Raw genomic sequence first — 19,324 nt, 5'->3', positions numbered from 1 at the left:
TTGGTTTTACTGGAATTCTAGCCTTGTAGTCTTAAAAGTTATTCTTTGGTTTAGTATTTATTTCACTTTCATCCTATGTAAAGGTTAAAAATTCTACTGTTCCACATTTAATAGCCAAGGGGAAAAAGCAACAGGAATGGAAATTCTTGATAGGAGACAAAGGCATGGAACATACATGATGGAAGAATGGGTCAACCTAACTTAATATTTACAAAATGTACAGAGAACCATTAATTCTCAACCAAACACAGCTGAAAAAGTACTGGAGGGCAGTAGAGTAACAAATATCAAAGGCTTTGAAAATATTAGACTTTAACATTTATCCCTATAACTCTATCTGGTAATTACTTCAGCTTCAGGATAACCATAACAAGCACAAAGATTCATATAGAGAGTCTCTCTCTATTGCCATAGTTATCAAAGAAAAGTTGAGATAAAGAAAATGGTTAAGAAAATGAAATCTTAAAGTAACCAAGAAGTACAATTACATGATCAGTACTAGAGGATACTAAAAATAACATTATTAAATATACTTAGGAATGCAAGATAATGAAATATATATGCCTATGCAAGAAGGTATATTGTAGAACCTACACAAAATGATTCCAGAAATGTAAAAATGGATGGTTACATATAGTCAAGAGTATTTTCTATCATACATATATAATATTAATAGATATTTCCAGATGGTTCCACTATAGGTAAATTACCTTTATGTTTTTCAGCAGTTTTGAAATTATAGTGACTATGTAATATTTTACATTAAACTATTAAGTGTTTGTAAAGTTTTGCTGTATTTTTCATGAAACTGTTTTCCAACTTTAGTGTAGTTTTGAGCTCCAAGTGTCTCAAAGCTCACAGACAGTAACTAAAATAAAGTTCCCGTTTAGCTCTTCAAAACAGAAACAGTTCATCAAGCCATCTGATATAGAAAGGGGTGAAGAGAAAAAAGGGTGAGCAGCAGCAAGGAGAGCAGCATTCTGCACATTGCTGTCATGCCCATGTGGTCCCCAGCTAGCCTGGTGGTGACATCGTAATAGTAGAAGCCTTTTGTGATACATCATAAAGCTTGTGTCCTAGTGACAAATAGCTAGAGCAATCAGGTAAAATTTGGCAATGAATTCAAATAAAAGGCAATTAGCAAAATAGGGACTCTTTACAGGCATCTAAATGTCAGGCCAATTTAAAGATAATGGGAACACGAACATAAACAAGAACCAGGAAAGAAGCCCATTGGTGGGACCAACGCCCACTGGGGAGGGTATATAACAACCCTGGAGCAAGAGGAGACATTTGAACCTCAGAGACTTCATCTTTACATTGGACCAAAGCCAACCAGACTCCATCACCATGGCTTGCTGTGTCGCCCGCTGCTGCAGTGTCCCCACCGGCCCTGCCACCACCATCTGCTCCTCTGACAAGTCCTGCCGCTGTGGAGTCTGCCTGCCCAGCACCTGCCCACATACCATTTGGCAACTGGAGCCCACCTGCTGTGACAACTGTCCCCCACCCTGCCACATTCCTCAGCCCTGTGTGCCCACCTGCTTCCTGCTCAACTCCTGCCACCCGACCCCAGACCTGCTGACTGTCAACCTCACCACCTATGTGCAGCCAGGCTGTGAGGAGCCCTGCACCCCAAGGTGCTGCTGACCTGTGGCTTCCGTGCTTGGTGCCTGTCTTCGAAAGAGTCAACCCGGGAGCCATAGCACTTACCTGGCAGAACCTGCAATTAGTTTACCCTGGTTTAGAAGCTGAAGTTGAGTAACGCTGTCATTAACAACACCTCTCCTGCCTGCCTCAACCAAAAGCAACCAGATTCTTGGGTGACGCAGCTTCTACCTGTAACCAGATGCAGTTTGGACGGTTGATGCTTCAAGGTTTCTGAAGATGTTGACTCCTTTGTGCCTTCCTTTGGGTGTTTGGGGCTTCTGATTTCGGTCTTGGGTGGTATCTTTCTGAAAAACTAGGGAACTTCTTCATGATCTTCCTAATAAATTTTGTGTCTGTGGCATAGCACAAATGTGCATAATTGCTTTTTGTTTATCTCTATGACTTCGTTAAATGTGTTTCTGAACTCCTGGTGTTAACGGGCATTTAAAGGAAAACTAACAGCATGGGTGACATTGAAAACAGAGGCGGTTAAGAGAGACTTATTCATCTTGTTGCTCTTGCTATTCTGGGGAAATTAAGTGGTCTGGGGCCCTAGTCAGGGTTTCTATTGCTGTGATGAAACATCATGACCTAAAGCAACTTGGGGAGGAAAGGGTTTATTGGGCTGACACTCTCATATCACAGTCCATCACCGCAGGGATTAGGGTGGGAACCTGGAGGCAGAAACTGAAACAGAAGCCCGGGAAGAACACTGCTTGTTGGCTTGCTCCTCACAGCTTGCTCAGCCTGTTTTCTTATACAGTTCAGAACCAACCTCCCAGGGACAGCCCCACCCCATGGCGGGGCTCTCCCACATCAACCATTAATCAAAACAGTACCCTACAGACTTGTCTATAGGCCAGTCTTATGGAGGCATTTTCTCAACTAAGATTCCCCCTTCTCAGAGGGCTCTAGCTTGTGTTGAGCTGACAAAAAACATCAGCCAGGACACTTGGTATACTGATTTGAAGGGGAAATGCTTCCCACAGGTTCAGGTATTTGAACACCAGCTCCCAGCTGGTGTCACTGATTGAGAAGGTCATAGATCCTTTAGGAGGTACAAAGTGTGTCACTGTGAACTGGCTTTGAGCTTTTATAGCCTGGCTCCACTCCCTATTCTCTCTCTCTCTCTCTCTCTCTCTCTCTCTCTCTCTCTCTCTCTTATATACACACACTCTCTCCTCTCTCTTTCACACACATACATGCTCGCTCTCTCCTCTTTCTCCCACCTCTCTCTCACATACACACACTCTCTCTCTTTCTGTCTCTTTCTCATACACCCACACTCTCTCTCCTCTCCTCTTCTCTTCTCTTTCTCACACATATACACTCTCTCCCCCCCCACACACTCTCTCTCTCTCTCTCTCTCTCTCTCTCTCTCTCTCACACACACACACACACATACACACTCTCCACTCTCTCTTTCATACACTCTCCTCTCTCTCTCTCTCTCTCTCTCTCTCTCTCTCTCCTCTCTCTCTCTCTCTCTCTCTCTCTCTCTCTCTCTCTCTCTCACACACACACACACACACACTCTCTCTCCCTCTCTCTCTCTCACACACACACATATACTCTCCTCTCTCTCTCTCTCTCTCTCTCTCCCTCTGCTTCCTGACTGCCAGGTTGGATTCATACTCTGGCTGCAATGTCCCCCATTATGGAACCGTGAGTCAAAATAAACCCTTTCTCCCCAGATTAGCTTCTTGTCAATGACCAAAACAGAAAAGTAACCAACACCCAATGTGTAGAGAGTCCAGTAGAGAGATGTGCTTGAAGGTAGACTTCAATGACTTGTCCATGTTTATTGCTGAACTACTCATCATACTCAGGAAACAGAACCATCCTTGTAGCTGTAAGTTTTCCTGTGTCCTACCTGATCCCACAGCTGCTCAGACCCAAGTAAACACACAGAGACTTATATTAGTTAAAACTGCTTGGCCATTAGCTCAGGCCTACCACTGACTACTTAAACTCTTACACTTAAACTCAACCCATTTCTGTTCATTTATGTGCTGCCATGTGTTCCATGGCTTTACCTGTGTGCCATTACATGCTGCTCCCTGGATGAAGGGCTGTCATCTCCTGACTTAGCCTTCCTCTTCCCAGAATTCTCCTTGTCTGTTTATCCCACCTATACTCCCTTTCTGGCTTCTGGCCAATCAGCATTTTATTAAACCAGTGTACAAAAGCATTATCCCACAGCACATCCTATATGCCTATCAATATATGAATGGTCAAAGATAAAGAAATGGAAAGTGGCTCCATATAATTAGTTACTAGGAAAATGTAAAACAAAGTGCAACACTTTACAAAGGGTAGAATGTCTGAAACTGTAACAACTGATAAGACCAAATGCTGAAAACTCAGATTGACTAAATAGTTCATCCATTATCGATGGCAGCATGAGTGATGTGACCCCATTACAGTTTAGATATTAAATATCCCCCAAATTCATGTGTTGAAGTCTTGGTCCCTGGTTGGTGACAATACTGGGAAATAGTAGAAACTTTAGGAAGAATAGCTTACTAGAAGGAAGTGCAGTCCCTCAGAGTGCACTCAAAAAAATATTGGGATCCCCCTCATCTCCATTATCTGCTTCCTGACCCCACATAGTGAGAAGCTTTCTCCTTTTCTCCATCCCTTACTTTGATGTCCTTTGTGATGGGTTCAAAGTGATAGGACCAAGTGACCACAAACCAAAACTTCTGAAACCATGAGCCAATATAAATTTAAGTTTTTCACCATAAACATTTTGCTATAGTTGTGTAAATTAATATAATTACTTTGAGGATAAAACTCTAGAAGTTTCTTTTTTTAAGATTTAGTTTATTCATTTATTTTGAAAATACTTTCCTTTTCAATTATGTATATTGTATCTGTATCTGTGTGGGGGTATGTAAACATGAGTGTAGGTGCCTACAGATGCCAGAAGAGGGTATCAGACCCTCTGGAACTAGAGTAACAGGTGGTTGTGAGCTGCCTGACATGGGTGCTAGGAACCAAACTTAGGTCCTCTTCAAGAGCAAAAAGTGCTCTTAACTGCTGAACATCTCTCCAGTCTCTGATAGCTTCTTATAAAAAGAAATAGAGGAATATATGCCTACTCACAGCTCAACAATTCTACTTTAATATTGACCCAAGAGGAGAAAAAAATGCATCCACAAAAACATTTGCACATGAATGCTTTAGAAGTTTTATTTATAATAGCATCAAATGGAAAATAGCATTCATCCATAGAAAAGACAAAAAAATCAAAATTCCAAAATGAACCTTTTAAATTCTATAAGATACTGATGCAACATCAGAGAACTGAAAGACAGAGTGCTAACTGAATAAAACCAGACACAAAATTATGAACCCTGTGTGACTTTATGCATAAAATTCAAGAATACAGAACAGTAATCCATGGTAGCAAGAATCACTGTAATGTTTACCTTTGGAGCCAAGTGAAAAGGACACAAAATAACATTCCAGTGTGATGGGGAAATGTTAACTCTTGACCACGGTGATGGCTGCATAGTTTTGTCAAACCTGCACCCAGCCATATAAAACATTTTCTTAACAAATTAACTTGGAGGAAGGAAGTGAACATGATAACAATTATGCAGCCATTGAGAACCAAGATGTCTCATTTAGCAGTACTAAATTTTATAAAGTAAAACACATTTTGGTGTTTATTGGTTGATAACCACACAGTAAAAAATATAGGCATTATTTTCTCATTTTATGGTGAAAACAAGTTAAGGCCCAAATAAGGGTTCCATACCTAGAATAAAGAAAATACAGTTAGTAAATGAGAGTGTTACACCTAAATATACATTTTTTAATAAATAATTTTTTCTTTATTATTATGTGTTTTAAATTTTATACATCGGCCATGGGTTCCCCTGTCCTCCCCCCTCCCACGCCCACCCCCACCTTCCTCCCAGCCCCTCCCCTCCATTCCCATGTCCTCCAGGATCAAGGCACTGCTGGGAATTCATTTAAACCTGGTGGATTCAGTACAGGCAGGTCTTGTCACCTCCTTCCCGGCTGAGCAAAGTGTCCCTGTGTAAGCCCAAGGTTTCAAACAGCCAGCTCATGCACTAAGGACAGATCCTGGTCCCACAGACTGGGTGCCTCCCAAACAGATCAAGCTATTCAATGGTCTCACTTATCCAGAGGGCCTGATCCAGCTGGGGGCTCCACAGCCTTTGGTTCATAATTCTTGTGCTTCCATTCATTTGGCTATTTGTCCCTGTGCTTTTTGCAATCTTGGATTCAACAATTCACGCTCTTGCAGTCCCCCCTCTTTCTCGACAGTTGGACACCTGGAGCTCTACCTGGGGCCTGGCTGAGGATCTCTGCATCCACTTCCATCAGTTATTGGATGAGAGTTCCAAGACGACTGTTAAGGTGTTTACATCTTAATCAGTCACGTGACAATATGGCACACCAGGCCATTAGTCTTCACTCTCCACCCATTTTCCTTGTCTTCAGTATTGATTTTTATAAAGAATTATGTATCAAACACAATTAGTAAATGGATTTGTCTTCAGCAAACTTATTAATGGTCTGATATATGCTAAGGACCAGAGATAAGACATAGTATGTCTTAAAAGAGACGCTGTCAGCAGGCCCTGCACCTCATGTGAGTGCACAATAGAGCCAACCCCATTGGCAGAGGTGTGGGTGAGCCAGCCCTGATGTTGTGAGCAAGGGAGAACCGACCCCATTACTCATCTGTCATGTGATGGCAGGAGTGGGAGAGAGATGCCACAAACACCTCACCCTCCCACCTTCCTACCCCACCCCCATCCCTCCCACCCATCATGCCTGAGGCAGGTGGGAGAGCTGCCCCTGCCCACCACCAGCTGCAGCACTCGGGAGAGCAGGTCCTGCACCTTGTGTGGGCAGCATAGAGCCAACCCCATTGGTGGAGGCATGGGTGAGCTAGCCTCAAATTTGTGGGCATGGGAGAGCTGTTTCTATGACCCATCTGTCGTGTGGCAGCATGGGTTGATGAGAGATGTCTTCTCCACACCTCCCATCAGTGCCTGAGCTGTTTATAGCCTTCCCCTGGAATGTGGTCAACCTATCAGGAACAACACTCCTAAAGAAAATTGACTCTCCCTCTCCCAGCAGCTCCTCGGCTAGGGTGGGGCCTCATACTCACCTCTCTTCTCCATGCTCAGATTTGGTCTGACTTGAGCTTACATGACTCTTATGCATGCTGTCACAGCCACTGATTTCCTCAGGCAACTGCCCTGCTGTGTCCTGTAAACACTGTCTCCTTGTGACCATTTACCACCTCTGGCTCCTACAGTCTTCCTGCTTCTCTCTTCCATAATGCTCCCTGAGCTTTAGTGTGAGGAGTCTGATAGGGATGTCCCAACCTGAGGCAGCTGAATGGCATTTCCCTTAGTTTTTAACATGAAAGTTGAGCCACAAAAGAATGGACAGGAGAGGCTGGGAGGTGGTGGCACATGCCTGTAATCCCAGCACTCGGGAGGCAGAGGCAGGTGGATCTCTGTGAGTTCGAGGCCAGCCTGGTCTACAGAGCTAGTCCAGGACAGGCTCCAAAGCTACAGAGAAACCCTCTCTCGAAAAAGCAAAGCAAAACAAAACAAAACAAATGGACAGGAGAATCAACGCTATGAACTTGGGTGTATGAGAAGAGTGGAAGGCAGCGAAGGAGCTGTCAACCAGGGAAGGAAGATCCTGTTTGCCGAGGTAGACAGTTTGGATTGTATCAGTTCGGAATAAAAATGGATTTTCAAAAGAGTGGCAGCAGGAGTCAGCAGGTGTCCTAAATCAAGAACGCATCTTACAGGGAACAACCATATTTGCCATGTCAACTTTCATGATGTCTGTTTGTTTCCCTTCATTCCCAATGGCCTCTTCTTCTGACGGTTATAAGGTTGAGGTGTGTGTCCTGGCCCCTTTCCATGTTCTCAGAGTACAGCTATTTATTATTATACAAAACTGACTCTCTAATCAAGACCAAAATGAATACCCATGCCCTTCAGATGCAATAACCAGCAGCCAAAACTCTCTACTCAGAACTTAGTTCAAGGCAAAGGAAATATTCCTTGTTTTTTTTCTATAGTTAATTTAAAATAATAACATAATAAAATTTAAAATTATAACACTCTTTTGGAGGTGGTTTTTTAGACAGGGTTCTTGATATGTATTCCAGACCATCCTCAAATTCTAATCCCCCTGCCTCAGCTTCCCAAGTGCTGGGATTCCAGCCATGCATCACCACATCCTATGTTTAAAAAATTACCAAGGCCTATGATAAATGACCAGTAGTCAATAGAGTTTCTTTTCAAAGCTATTTTGCACGTTATTTATCAGTTTACTCCTGGAGTGTGATTTTATTTTAGGTATTTATCTTTTCAAGTGTGCTTTTGAAGCCTCTGCATCATATCCTTTACAGAATAGTATCAGTAAGTACACCATGAACCCCTCTAAGAATATATAACACAGGGATTCAAATAACTGGTGAATAAAGAATCCTAGGATATTATCTTACACACTAGCTCATTCTCCTGATTTTTATTATTTTATTTCCATTGGCAGCTATCTAGGAAGCAATGCTCAAAAGAGAGGGAACAACTGTGTTTTAGATTATGAAAATTCTCACTTTCCCAGATTAATGGATTTTCTTCCCCTTATAAAGAGTCTTACAGGGACTAGGGAGATGAATGGATCAGTAAAGAGTTTGCTGCACAAGCCTGAGGTTTTGAGTTCAAATTCCCAGCATGAAAGCTAGACACAACAGTCCATCTATAACCCCAGTGTTCAGGGAGGGAAGGGAGGCAGGAAGATCTCTAGAGCTCACTGGCCCTCCAGCCTATCTGAATGGGTGAACTTCAGGTTCAGTGAGAGACCTTGCCTCAAAAAGGGGCACATGCCTTTAATCTTGTCATCCCGGTGACAGGTCCATCCTGGTCTACATAGCATAGTGAGACCCTGTCTCATAAAGAATAATAATAAAGAGCAATTTAAGACACCCAAAATTAACCTCTGGCTTCCACATAGACACATATCACACACACACACACACACACACACACACACACACACACACACACACACACACATTCAGGAGATGGACTCTCACTGACTCTGGAAGAAATTTTCTCTGTGTACCTTTGAAAGCAAACTATAAACCACAATTAAATTAAAAACAACATAAAATCGTGCTTTATAGTAGAGTGAAGTACTGGAACAAACGCAAAGAAGTTCTGTCTCAAATCCACATCCAACTGGTTCTGTACCGAGGTTTAGACTCAACGGAACTGCTGTTTGAAACAGACATACCATAACTACATCCCCTAAGTTCCGATATTTTTAATTTTCATGAAATTGAGGCTTTCCTAAATACACGAGAGGAAGCAGACTCTTGTTAGCTTTTCATAGCTTCCTTGGCTCTAAGTATAAGCAATGAGGTTTCCCAAATCTTCATTGCAATTTATGTCTCCATTGTCCTTAGACATATAGGTGAGGACTGGGGTTATAGTTTGGGGTACATCATATGTAGTATAAACAATACCTTATGTTTGTTTGGGGTATATCATATGTAGTATAAACAATACCTTATGTTTGTTTGGGGTATATCATATGTAGTATAAACAATACCTTATGTTTGTTTGGGGTATATCATATGTAGTATAAACAATACCTTATGTTTGTTTGGGGTATATCATATGTAGTATAAACAATACCTTATGTTTGTTTGGGGTATATCATATGTAGTATAAACAACACCTTATGTTTGAGCCCCAACACCAAAATAAGTAAATAATAACAGCTTTTGAAAAATAGCATAAGGACTCTAAAATGGAAATACAAAAGGCGAAGCTCATGTGCATGACCATCCACTCAGAGCATATCCAGTCTCAAAAGCTAAGCAGGCTTGGGCACAGTTAGTGTTTGACTAGTGACCAAAAGTTTCAGATAACCAAAGATCACAACTCAGATCTTGACAGCCAGTTTGTATTTTGGCTCACAAGGGCACAACTTATTCTCATTGTTCTATAAAATGAGCACACATGCTTTACACTCAGTATATCTTTTTTTTTTTTTTTAACATGTAAGCACTTGCTTCAAGCACACATACACACAAAATCACTTCAAGATTGCTAACCACCATTTTCATGGTGGTTGGTAGCACAAACAAACATCTACCATTTAATGAGCTGTGGTGTCCGTTTTTAAAGGAGATAAGAGCAATCAATTTTCAAAATCCAAACCTATGGAAATATTAGTTTCTGTATCTCTAATGAGCTCTACCTATAATTACTGATGGCTCAAATTTTCTCTTGGGTTCCTTGGTCTTTCAAAAGGATAATGTTTCCTATGACCATTTGCTAAAATAAGGATTTTATCCAAGCAGCATGTGGAAATGGCTTTAGTCTTGATATAGTAACCTGAAGTTATCCTTTTACGAGGCATAAAACTTCCTTGGTAAATAAGCAAGACTAATGAGATGTTTGTAGGAAAACTGCCACCCGCGGTGCTAGAGAAAACACTGGTGTGGCCTGTAAACAACCATTTCAGGGGTGATATAAAGGTCTCAGAAGGGAAGGAGACGTTTGGAGAGGAGACCTCGGCAATACTGCATCCAGTCTGTTCATTCCTTCTCAGAAGATGGCTTCCGACGGTTCCCCTGGGTGCTGCTCTTCTGAGCCCTGTGCAGAGGCGCCAGGCTGTGTAGCTGCCTCACCCTGTCCCACTGACACGACTTGCCTTCCCAGCACTTGTGCCACATCCAGATGTCAGACCCCGAGCTTCCTCTGCAGGACTCACCTCTCACCCTGCTACTTTGCTGGCGGTTGTAACAGTCCATGCCTGGTGGGGAGCTGTGCATGGTGTGAGGAAGGGGCGTTCAACAGTAATGAGAAGGAGACCATGCAGTTCCTGAATGATAGACTGGCCAGCTACCTGGAGAGGGTGAGAAGCCTGGAGGAGAACAACGCGGAACTGGAATGCAGGATCCGAGAGCAATGCGAGCCTGACGCCCCATTGGTGTGCCCAGATTATCAGCGTTACTTCGACACCATTGAAGAACTCCAACAAAAGGTTGTTTGTCTCATTCCCTAATGTTCTCTGCTTCCCATTTCTGATTTCGCTCATAGTTATCCTGGAGCAGGTTGCTTTGTTGATGTAAAAGAGAAGAAGAAGAAGGGATTCCAAGAGCTAATATGCTGCCAGAAAAAGAGGGCCATGGATGACAAGAAATCTGTCTCAGTCTCAACACTAACTATTAAGTGACTATAAAAATGTCATCTCTCCATAGACTTTGTCCTCTACAGAGAGGGAGAAACTGAATCATGGCATCTCAAATCTGTTCTGTGTGTACCATTGCATATTTATGTTCTTTATCAAACAGATAGTGAACACCATCTATTTTAGTTCACCTGGTAGTCATTTTCTTTATGTGTGTATGTGTGCATACACATGGGATTGGTGGGGAAGTGGATGTATGTGCAAGTGTGGAGGGAATGTATGAATGTGCAGGAGGAGGCCTAAGGTCAATGGCAAGTGTCTTCCACTCCCACCTTGTTTTTTGAGACAGAGTCTCTCACAGGAGATGGAGCTCACTGATTTGACTGACTGGTTAGTCAGAGAGTCCCAGGGATGCAGCTGCCTCCACCTCCCTGCTAAAAGGGTTAACAGGCGCACACCGGTGTACCTAGCTTTCTTTCCATGAGTTCTGCAGGACTGAACCCAGGACCTCCCGCTTGCATTGCAAATGCTCCACTGTCAAAGCCATCTCTTCTCTTTCTAATTGATGAATTTCTATGACCACAGACAGAGACCCAACTCTAATAAACACTAGCAATGGAGCAAACGAACAAAGCCCGACTGCCAATGATGATTGCAAAATGCCCTGCCTTGTGTCACTTACAAAGGAAACCTTGAGCTGAAGAGATGACTTGGTTGTGGATAGCAGCATTGTACCGCTCACAAACAACCTGAGTTCAGTTCCCAACACCCACGTACAGCAGCTCACAACCACCTATAATTTCATCTCCTGAGGAGCTGACACCCTCTTCTGACCGCCTAAGGCAATGCACAAGTCTACACACACAATCACACACATACATACATACACACACTAACACACACACATATACACACTCACACGTATAACTGGAAAAACAAGATAAAATCTTTTTTTTTTTTTTTTTTTTTAGAAAGAGAACCTCTTTTTATTTCTGTATTTTGTTTCCGAATTGGCGCTGGATGTTTTTTTGTTTTTGTTTTTGTTTGTTTGTTTGTTTTCTTTCTGGGATACTTAGTAGGAAACCCACATTGAAAGCGATATTATGCTAACTTGCAAAGACTTCCATAAGCTAATGAGTGGCATGGCTGTTAAAATAGCTGTGTGGGTTTCTTCCAAAGAGCTGTTGATTACATGATGACTCACCTCTTAGATCCTGTGCACGAAGGCAGAGAATTCTAGACTTGCCGTACAAGTGGACAACTGCAAATTGGCTGCTGATGATTTTAGGTCAAAGTAAGTCCAATTGTATTTATTTTTAAACCACCCTGTATTGTATGGATACAATTTGCATGTGAAATTTTAAATTTAATTCAAAAATAATAATGGCTTCCAATGAGATAGAAAATATTCTCTGTATGAGGTTTTGTTTTTTTTTTCCTTGTTTTAAACTGAGAATGTTTAAAACAAACTCACCATCATTTGGGATGCAAGGGAAATTGTGGTATGAAGCTCCCCAGAGGCCACATGTCACTCACCCCTGTACCCCAGCACTTTGGTCAGTGTTTAGCCAAGTAAGCCCGCCTCCTCTTTCTCTTGCTCTGAAGGTATGAGAGTGAACTGTCTCTTCGCCAGCTGGTGGAGAATGACATCAGCGGCCTTCGTGGGATCCTGGGTGAACTGACCCTGTGCAAATCAGATCTGGAGGCCCATGTGGAGTCTCTGAAAGATGATCTCCTTTGCCTTAAGAAAGGCCATGAAGAGGTAAGCAAAGTGGCCACTGTGCCAAGGACTATAGGGAAGGGAAGTTCTACATAGGTCCGAACTGAACCAGGGCACACACCAATAAGCTGGAACAAAACCAAAGGCATGCCTACTGCCTGGCCTGAGCACGCCAGTGTCTCCCAAGCTAGATGTGACATACAGTATGTGTCATTATGTGACATCACCCTCAGCAGCACCAGGGGGCGAGGCCACTCTCTCACCTGCCATTGCTTGGTTGGAAAATGAACTCCACTAATGGCTTTTTCCATAGCTCTCCTGTACAACAAGAAAATTGAGCTGATAAACAGGCTGTGTCTCTCCTTCCAAAAAGGGGTAAATAGTCATGCAATATTAGGAGTAATATTTTCAGACATTGTGCATTGATATTCTTGTCTCTATCATAAACTGTTAAGCATGAAAAACCGAGTTACAAAACAAAAATTTATTCTTTGCATATTTTGATGGTAATAACAGCTAGCAATTCCAGATGCCTTAGCATGTTATCAGGAATTTTATAAATGTATTGTGTTTAACTCTTCCCTGTCTTACAATAACCCTCTGGGAAAGGGTACAATATTATAGCAATTTTGCAGATGAAGAAACTGAGACACTTGAAACTAACAGAAAGAAGGGATGGAGAGATGGCTCAGAGGTTAAGAGTGCTTATTGCTCTTTCAGAGGACCCGAGATCATTTCCCAGCACCCATTTCCGGGAGCTCACAACTGCCCATAACTCCAGCTCCATGTGGCAACAGACACACATACATGTAAATTTTTTAAATCTTTCTTAAACAGAAGTAATTTTAAAAAAAGATTCAACCAAGAGAATCTGAATCAAAACCCCAGACTTTTACCCCCTATGCCAAAAACCAAAGTAGGAGGCTAATTTTATTTATTTATTTATTTTTTTTTTTTAGCAAATTGACATTTCATACACACACGCACACGCACACACACACACGCACCACTCTGACATTCTTTACTCCATTTCCACTCACAGGAGGTCAACCTGCTTCGTGAGCAGCTTGGAGATCGGCTCAGCGTGGAACTGGACACCACCCCCACTGTGGACCTCAACAAGGTTCTGGATGAGATGCGATGTCAATATGAGAGGGTGCTGGCCAATAACCGCAGGGATGCGGAGGAGTGGTTCACTGCTCAGGTCGGTGCCCACGGGAAAGGGCGGGCTTCCGCGAGGGAACCTTGCCTGAGCTCTCTAACGCAGCCTGTGTTTCAGACAGAAGAGCTGAACCAGCAGCAGACATCCAGTGCGCAGCAGCTGCAGGGATGCCAGACTGAGATGCTGGAGCTGAAGCGCACCGCCAACGCTCTGGAAATTGAGCTCCAGGCACAGCAAACCCTGGTGCGTGGGACAGTGTCATCCCCTGTCAGGAACATGCCTGGAGAGGCTATACTCTTTGACAGACGTCCAGGGAGACGTTCACAGTTCATGCAGCAGGACTGAGCATCCCACTAGCCAAGGTGGCATTTCCCTGCCTTTCTCCACATACATTAATAGTCCATATTGGTAGCAAAGTGACAGGTCAACAGCTTTCTTGGTCTCATCAGGCTGTCTCCTTGGTCCTCCTAGGCCTAAGTATGGTCCCAATACCACCCACTAAAAACAAAAAGAGTCTCAGAACACAGTGTGACAGGGACAGCTGAGCCAAAGGCACTTCAGCTTAACAGATTTTAATTCCTTTTGATCAACGGGCTATTTTCCAGTTTCACCATCAAATCTATAAGATGCACAAAAAAATGTTTTTCAAGTGTTCATACTATAACTGAGATCTGCACAGTACCATGCCCCTCCCCACCCAAGCAATAACATCACACCATGCAGTGAAAGTCATATACGCCAGGTCCCATCCGGCACCACAGCATGCACTGTCGGGTGGGGTCCAAAGAGTATGCCTAGATGAACCACACCTGAGCATTCATCTAGGAGAGGCATGGTTTAATCTATGGCAGACACCTTCACTGGCCTCCTTGAACAAGTGGGGAAGAGCTGGAGTCAGGAAGTAAGTTCCAGACTGCTCTGCAGTTCTCAGTGGAAACGGAATCCAGTTGGTTGAACCCCCAGTCTTCTGTCACTGTGTTGACACTGTGCTGCTCTTCCTTGCCGGGTGCCCCAACTCAGAGTTCCCAAATGCTGTCAACCCTCCTTAAGCTACACAGATAAGTCCTGGGGGCCGGTTGTCATAAGGATAGAGGTGACACTTTAAAGGCTTGAATTTTTTCCAGGCACAGTACCAAGTGCTCCCCATATGTCAACTCATTTCACCCTCCCAGCCTCTCCATCACATAGGTACTTTGCATCCTCCATTGACTATAGGGTAAAACGGAGGCTCAGAGAAGCTAAGCAACTTGCTAAAAGTCTCAGAGCAGGAAAAGGGTACAGCAAAGGGGCTGTCATAGGGTCCTTCTGAGGAGGTCTTCCTCTTGCAGACAGAATCTCTGGAGTGTACGGTGGCAGAAACTGAGGCCCAGTACAGCACACAGCTGACTCAGATGCAGTGCCTAATTGACAGTGTGGAGCACCAGCTGGCTGAGATCCGCTGTGACCTGGAACGTCAGAACCAGGAGTACCAGGTGCTGCTGGATGTCCGGGCCCGGCTGGAGTGTGAGATCAACACATACCGGGGCCTGCTGGAGAGCGAGGACTGCAGGCAAGTTCCACAGTCCCCAGAGTCCCAGAGGGGAATCCTGTTTCCTCAAGACCTAAGGTCAACCCCCACTAATAGGTCGGGGGGGGGGGTCTTGCTTTTTTAAAAAGTGAAGCAAAGACCTGGCTAGGTGGCTCAGTGGGTATTTCAGTCACATCTCTGTTTCTGCGACCAAAGACAACTTAAGGAAGAGAGTTTATTTTGGCTAACAGTTGCCAATGGGTAAGAGTCTATCATGGCAGGCAGAACGGCAGCAAACATCAGGCCTGACAGCAGAAGCAGAAACTTTAGAGATCATATTCTCTACTGCAAACACAAGCAGGGAGAGTGAACCGTACTGGGACGAGGCTATACGCTCTCAAAGCTCACCCCCCAGTGACTGTACTTCCTCCAGCAGAGCTACACAACCTCCCCAGAACATCGAGACAATTGGGAGGCAAATGTTTAAATACCTGAACCTACAGGGGACATTTCTCACTCAAACTACCACAGTGGGTAAAGGTTCTTACTGTGGAGCCTAGCAACCTGGAGTCGATCCCTGGAACCTACATGATGGAAAAAGAGAACTGACTGACTCTATAGACTATACTCTGACCGACACACACACACACACACACACACACACACACACACACACACACACAGTGTAAAAAGAAAAAGCTGAGGCTAAGTCTCTGATAGTGGAAATGTTCTAAAAAAATCCTCATGTCCTGAAACAGTGATTTCCATGGATTACATTTCCAAAGAGGAAATTGGGAGGGTACATGATACAACATTTGACAAACTGAAGAAAAGCAGCTGAGCAGCAATCCCTGCTGCAGTGAACAGGAAGCAGTACTGGAGGTGGAAGTTATGGCTGTTCTGGGTCCAAAGATGGCACAGGCGAGGGCCAAAGGCCAGGCCTCTCTTGAGCACAATTTGTAGAGCAATTTCTAATGTTCCTGAGATGGCATGCTACCAAATCTTGTTGCTGAACTTTGAATTGGTTTTCCCCAGACTCCCCTGCAATCCATGTTCTACAGCACCCACATCAAACAGCACGTGTGAACCGTGTTCAGCCTATGTGATATGCACAGTTGAAAACTGCTGTGCATGAATAAATCTCCAGCAAGGTGGATCGAGATTTGGTGTTGGTGCTCAAGAAAGAAGTCCAACTTCAACCAGGCCACACTCAGTCTGGATACACAGATCTATCTGGGACTCAGAACCTCAACCAGGCACACCCAATGCAGAAACAGGGATCCACCCAGCTTACAGAGCCTGAAAATCTTCACTCAGCATCCTGGGTCTGTTGGTCATGTCTGCTGCCTTAAGCAGGCTTGTGGTATTCTGGAAGCCCATAAAGCATTCTTGTTAATCTCCAAATAACACATGTTTCATTTCTTTAGGATGGTAAATATAGGCTAGTGGCTAATTGCCATTGGTTATAATAGCCTTTTAACAAAAGAAAATTGGTCTAAGCCCATGACTATAGTCTGAATTTGCATAAATCCAGACTGAAAATATCTTTAGTCTTCAATCAGATTAGATAATTCATAAGAAATGTTGCATACCTAAATAGATTAGACAGTCCATGAGAAGTGCTGCCTATCTGAAAAGATGTTTGTATGTATCTTTCTCAGAAATAAAATAACATTTCTTTTACTTTTATAATGTATAATCTTCTCCTATTTTAACTTTCGCATATTAAAGGGAAAAATATTCACAATTCCACCCCACGAATGGTCAATATTTAGTCAGGACTTCCAGTTTTCTTCTTATAATTGGTTTTTTCCACATAGTGCTAATTATGCTTAACAAGCCATACAGTTATATACTTTTCCCCTTATGTTATCTATGCATTTTAATCCTAATTTAAAAGAAAACAACTTTCTGTGTTCATCATTTTAGTGGCTGGGTTGATTAACATATCATAAGACACACCTAGGTTATAAAAATAATTATTCTCATACATCTAAAAAGCAAAGTAAATCCAGATGTAGTCATTCACATCTATAATCTTAGCAATCGGAAGAGGGGAAAAAAGCGGCAAAATTGCTTCAATTCAAGAACAGGTTTGCATAATATGAACCTAAATCTGGTGTCCATGGTGAGCTCCAAGGCCGCAGAGCAGGGAGCCCATAGTGGGCTTCAAGTCTATAGAAAAAGACTGCTTCAAGGAAGGGAGGAAGAGAAGGAAACTTCCAGAAAAATCACATACATCTTCATGTCTTTCTTCTTCCTCCTAAGAGAAATTCTTTTAATGTAATATTTTATTCTTTGAGAATTTTGTACATGAATTTGATCATATACATCCCCCCCAACTCCACGCAGGCCCTTCCCACCTTTTTGTCCTCTATTTTAACCCACTTAGTCCAGTTGGTGCTGTGTGTATATTCACGGGTATGGGGCCATCTACTGGAGTATAGTCTACCTACCAAGGACCACACCCTTAAAGAAAACTGACTCTCCCTCCTCAAAAAGCCATCAACCGTCCATAGCCCCTCAGCTAGGGGTGGGAAACTGTGAGCCCTTCCTCACTCCATGGTGAAGTGTTGACTGGCATCCACAGCTAATTCAAGTTCACGAGTGCAGCAGTCCTTTCATGCTCAAAAAACACTGTTCACTCCTGGACCTCTGGTTCTTACCATCTCTCTTCCACAATAGTCCCTGAGCCTTAGAGGAAGAGCGTGTTGTAGATGTCTCATTTGTGACTGGTCATCCCACTGACAAATATTCACTGCACTTGACTAGTTGTGAGTTTCTGTGTTAACCACTATACACTGCACAAAGAAGCTTCTCTGATGGGATCTGATTGCAGCACTCTTGTCTACAAGTATAGAGATGTGAATTTAGACGGCAGGTTGATAACATATTCATTTAGCAAAATAATAGCTGTAGATATGCAAGCTAACCAGTGGAGGTAAAGATTTTGGTCAGTACCAACAGGGTTTCTCTATTACCTGTGAGAAAAGTGTCTTAGTGTCTTTGGCAATAGGATCTTATCACCTAGTTCTGTGAAGGCCTGTGATTGTACAGGAAACAAATATAATACCCTGAAAAGCAGAAGAAGCCAAACCATCTGAAGATTAGAGGCTCAGAGAATGACTTTGAGGTGGGACCCCCAGATTTTCTTCATTCTTCTTCTATCCCAAAGCAGGAACTGGGGAGATCAACATCCCAGTAACATCAACAAGTATAAACCAGAAAACGATGTCTCAAGAAGAACTTGAGCTCTCTGGATAAAGAACCAGAAAAGGACCAAACCTAGAAAGATGTAAAACCTTTAGATACTGGGGGATAAAAGATCATTTTGTCTGTCACCATACCCACCAGGAAAGGACAAATATAAAATCCAGGCTTCCATCTTTTCCAGGCCATAAAGGTGTCAAGTCAGAGAAGGCTGAGGAAGGGACCCAGAACTTTCATTCCCATTGGGTGATACTGAGACCTTCCCCTAACACAGTAAAGACTATGTGATGAGTTTGGACATACTACTCAATTTAGATATGAGAAATCCTCGTCAGGGGTGGTGTGCAAGGAAGCCTGGAGATGAGCAATAACAAGGACACACAGGAAGCAGTAATAACCTACCCAGCCAGGGAGTACCCAGGAAAGGAGCCTGAAATCTCAGCCTTCTGTCTCTAAGGAGGAGACTTCTCTTTGGATGTTAAAATAGCAAGTGGAGGTAGTATCTCTCTTCCCTTTTAAAATAACGTCAGGGAGACCTGTTTGATCAAAATTGAAATGACAGCCAGAGTCTGAGAATATAATATCCCAATGTTCTGGTGTCTATCAAAATTTTCTCATCATTCAGAAACAGTCAACTCAAGTGAAAAAGTACATACAACAGATTCCAAGGTTCCCCACCCGCAGAGATGCTAGAATAACCTGATGAGGATTCAAAGAAGCTATCGTTAGAAATGCTTCCATGACCGTGTTCTGGTGACTGTGTTCTGACTAGCTTCTTCAACAAGTGAACAACACAGGAGTGGCTCAGCAAAGAAGTCAGGAAGAGCCAAGTGAAGATTTCAGAACTGAAAAACACCGT

The 19,324-nt window shown here is 43.1% G+C and overlaps 2 protein-coding genes across 3 annotated transcripts; both read left to right on the top strand.

Annotated features, from left to right (window-relative positions):
- The first annotated feature begins 1,301 nt into the window (after positions 1-1,301).
- LOC118588409 (keratin-associated protein 3-2) lies at positions 1,302-2,017 on the top strand. The gene has a single exon (XM_036194701.1). It carries the CDS (start codon positions 1,351-1,353, stop codon positions 1,648-1,650), a length of 300 nt encoding a protein of 99 aa, XP_036050594.1. The 5' UTR covers positions 1,302-1,350; the 3' UTR covers positions 1,651-2,017.
- An 8,270-nt stretch (positions 2,018-10,287) lies between these two features.
- On the top strand, positions 10,288-16,390 carry Krt40 (keratin 40). 2 transcript variants are annotated; one of them, XM_036197516.1, is made up of 7 exons: positions 10,288-10,719; positions 12,078-12,160; positions 12,472-12,628; positions 13,629-13,790; positions 13,866-13,991; positions 15,077-15,297; positions 16,291-16,390. In XM_036197516.1, the coding sequence occupies exons 1-7, from the start codon at positions 10,288-10,290 to the stop codon at positions 16,388-16,390; spliced, it is 1,281 nt and encodes a 426-aa protein (XP_036053409.1). The 2 variants fall into 2 exon arrangements, with proteins under 2 accessions (XP_036053409.1, XP_036053410.1); XM_036197517.1 differs by lacking the exons at positions 12,078-12,160; positions 12,472-12,628.
- The last annotated feature ends 2,934 nt before the right edge of the window (positions 16,391-19,324 follow it).

This window comes from Onychomys torridus, chromosome 8 (genome assembly GCF_903995425.1).
Source record: "Onychomys torridus chromosome 8, mOncTor1.1, whole genome shotgun sequence".
Classification (NCBI taxonomy): Eukaryota; Metazoa; Chordata; class Mammalia; order Rodentia; family Cricetidae; genus Onychomys; species Onychomys torridus.
This window is presented reverse-complemented; position numbering and strand designations above follow the sequence as displayed.

Coding starts and splice junctions, on each gene's coding strand:
- Krt40 (XM_036197516.1), top strand. CDS start 10,288: ATGGCTTCCGACGGTTCCCCTGGGTGCTGCTCTTCTGAGCCCTGTGCA. Junction 12,161..12,471: donor GCTGATGATTTTAGGTCAAA/GTAAGTCCAATT, acceptor CTTGCTCTGAAG/GTATGAGAGTGAACTGTCTC. Junction 13,992..15,076: donor TCCAGGCACAGCAAACCCTG/GTGCGTGGGACA, acceptor TTCCTCTTGCAG/ACAGAATCTCTGGAGTGTAC.
- LOC118588409 (XM_036194701.1), top strand. CDS start 1,351: ATGGCTTGCTGTGTCGCCCGCTGCTGCAGTGTCCCCACCGGCCCTGCC.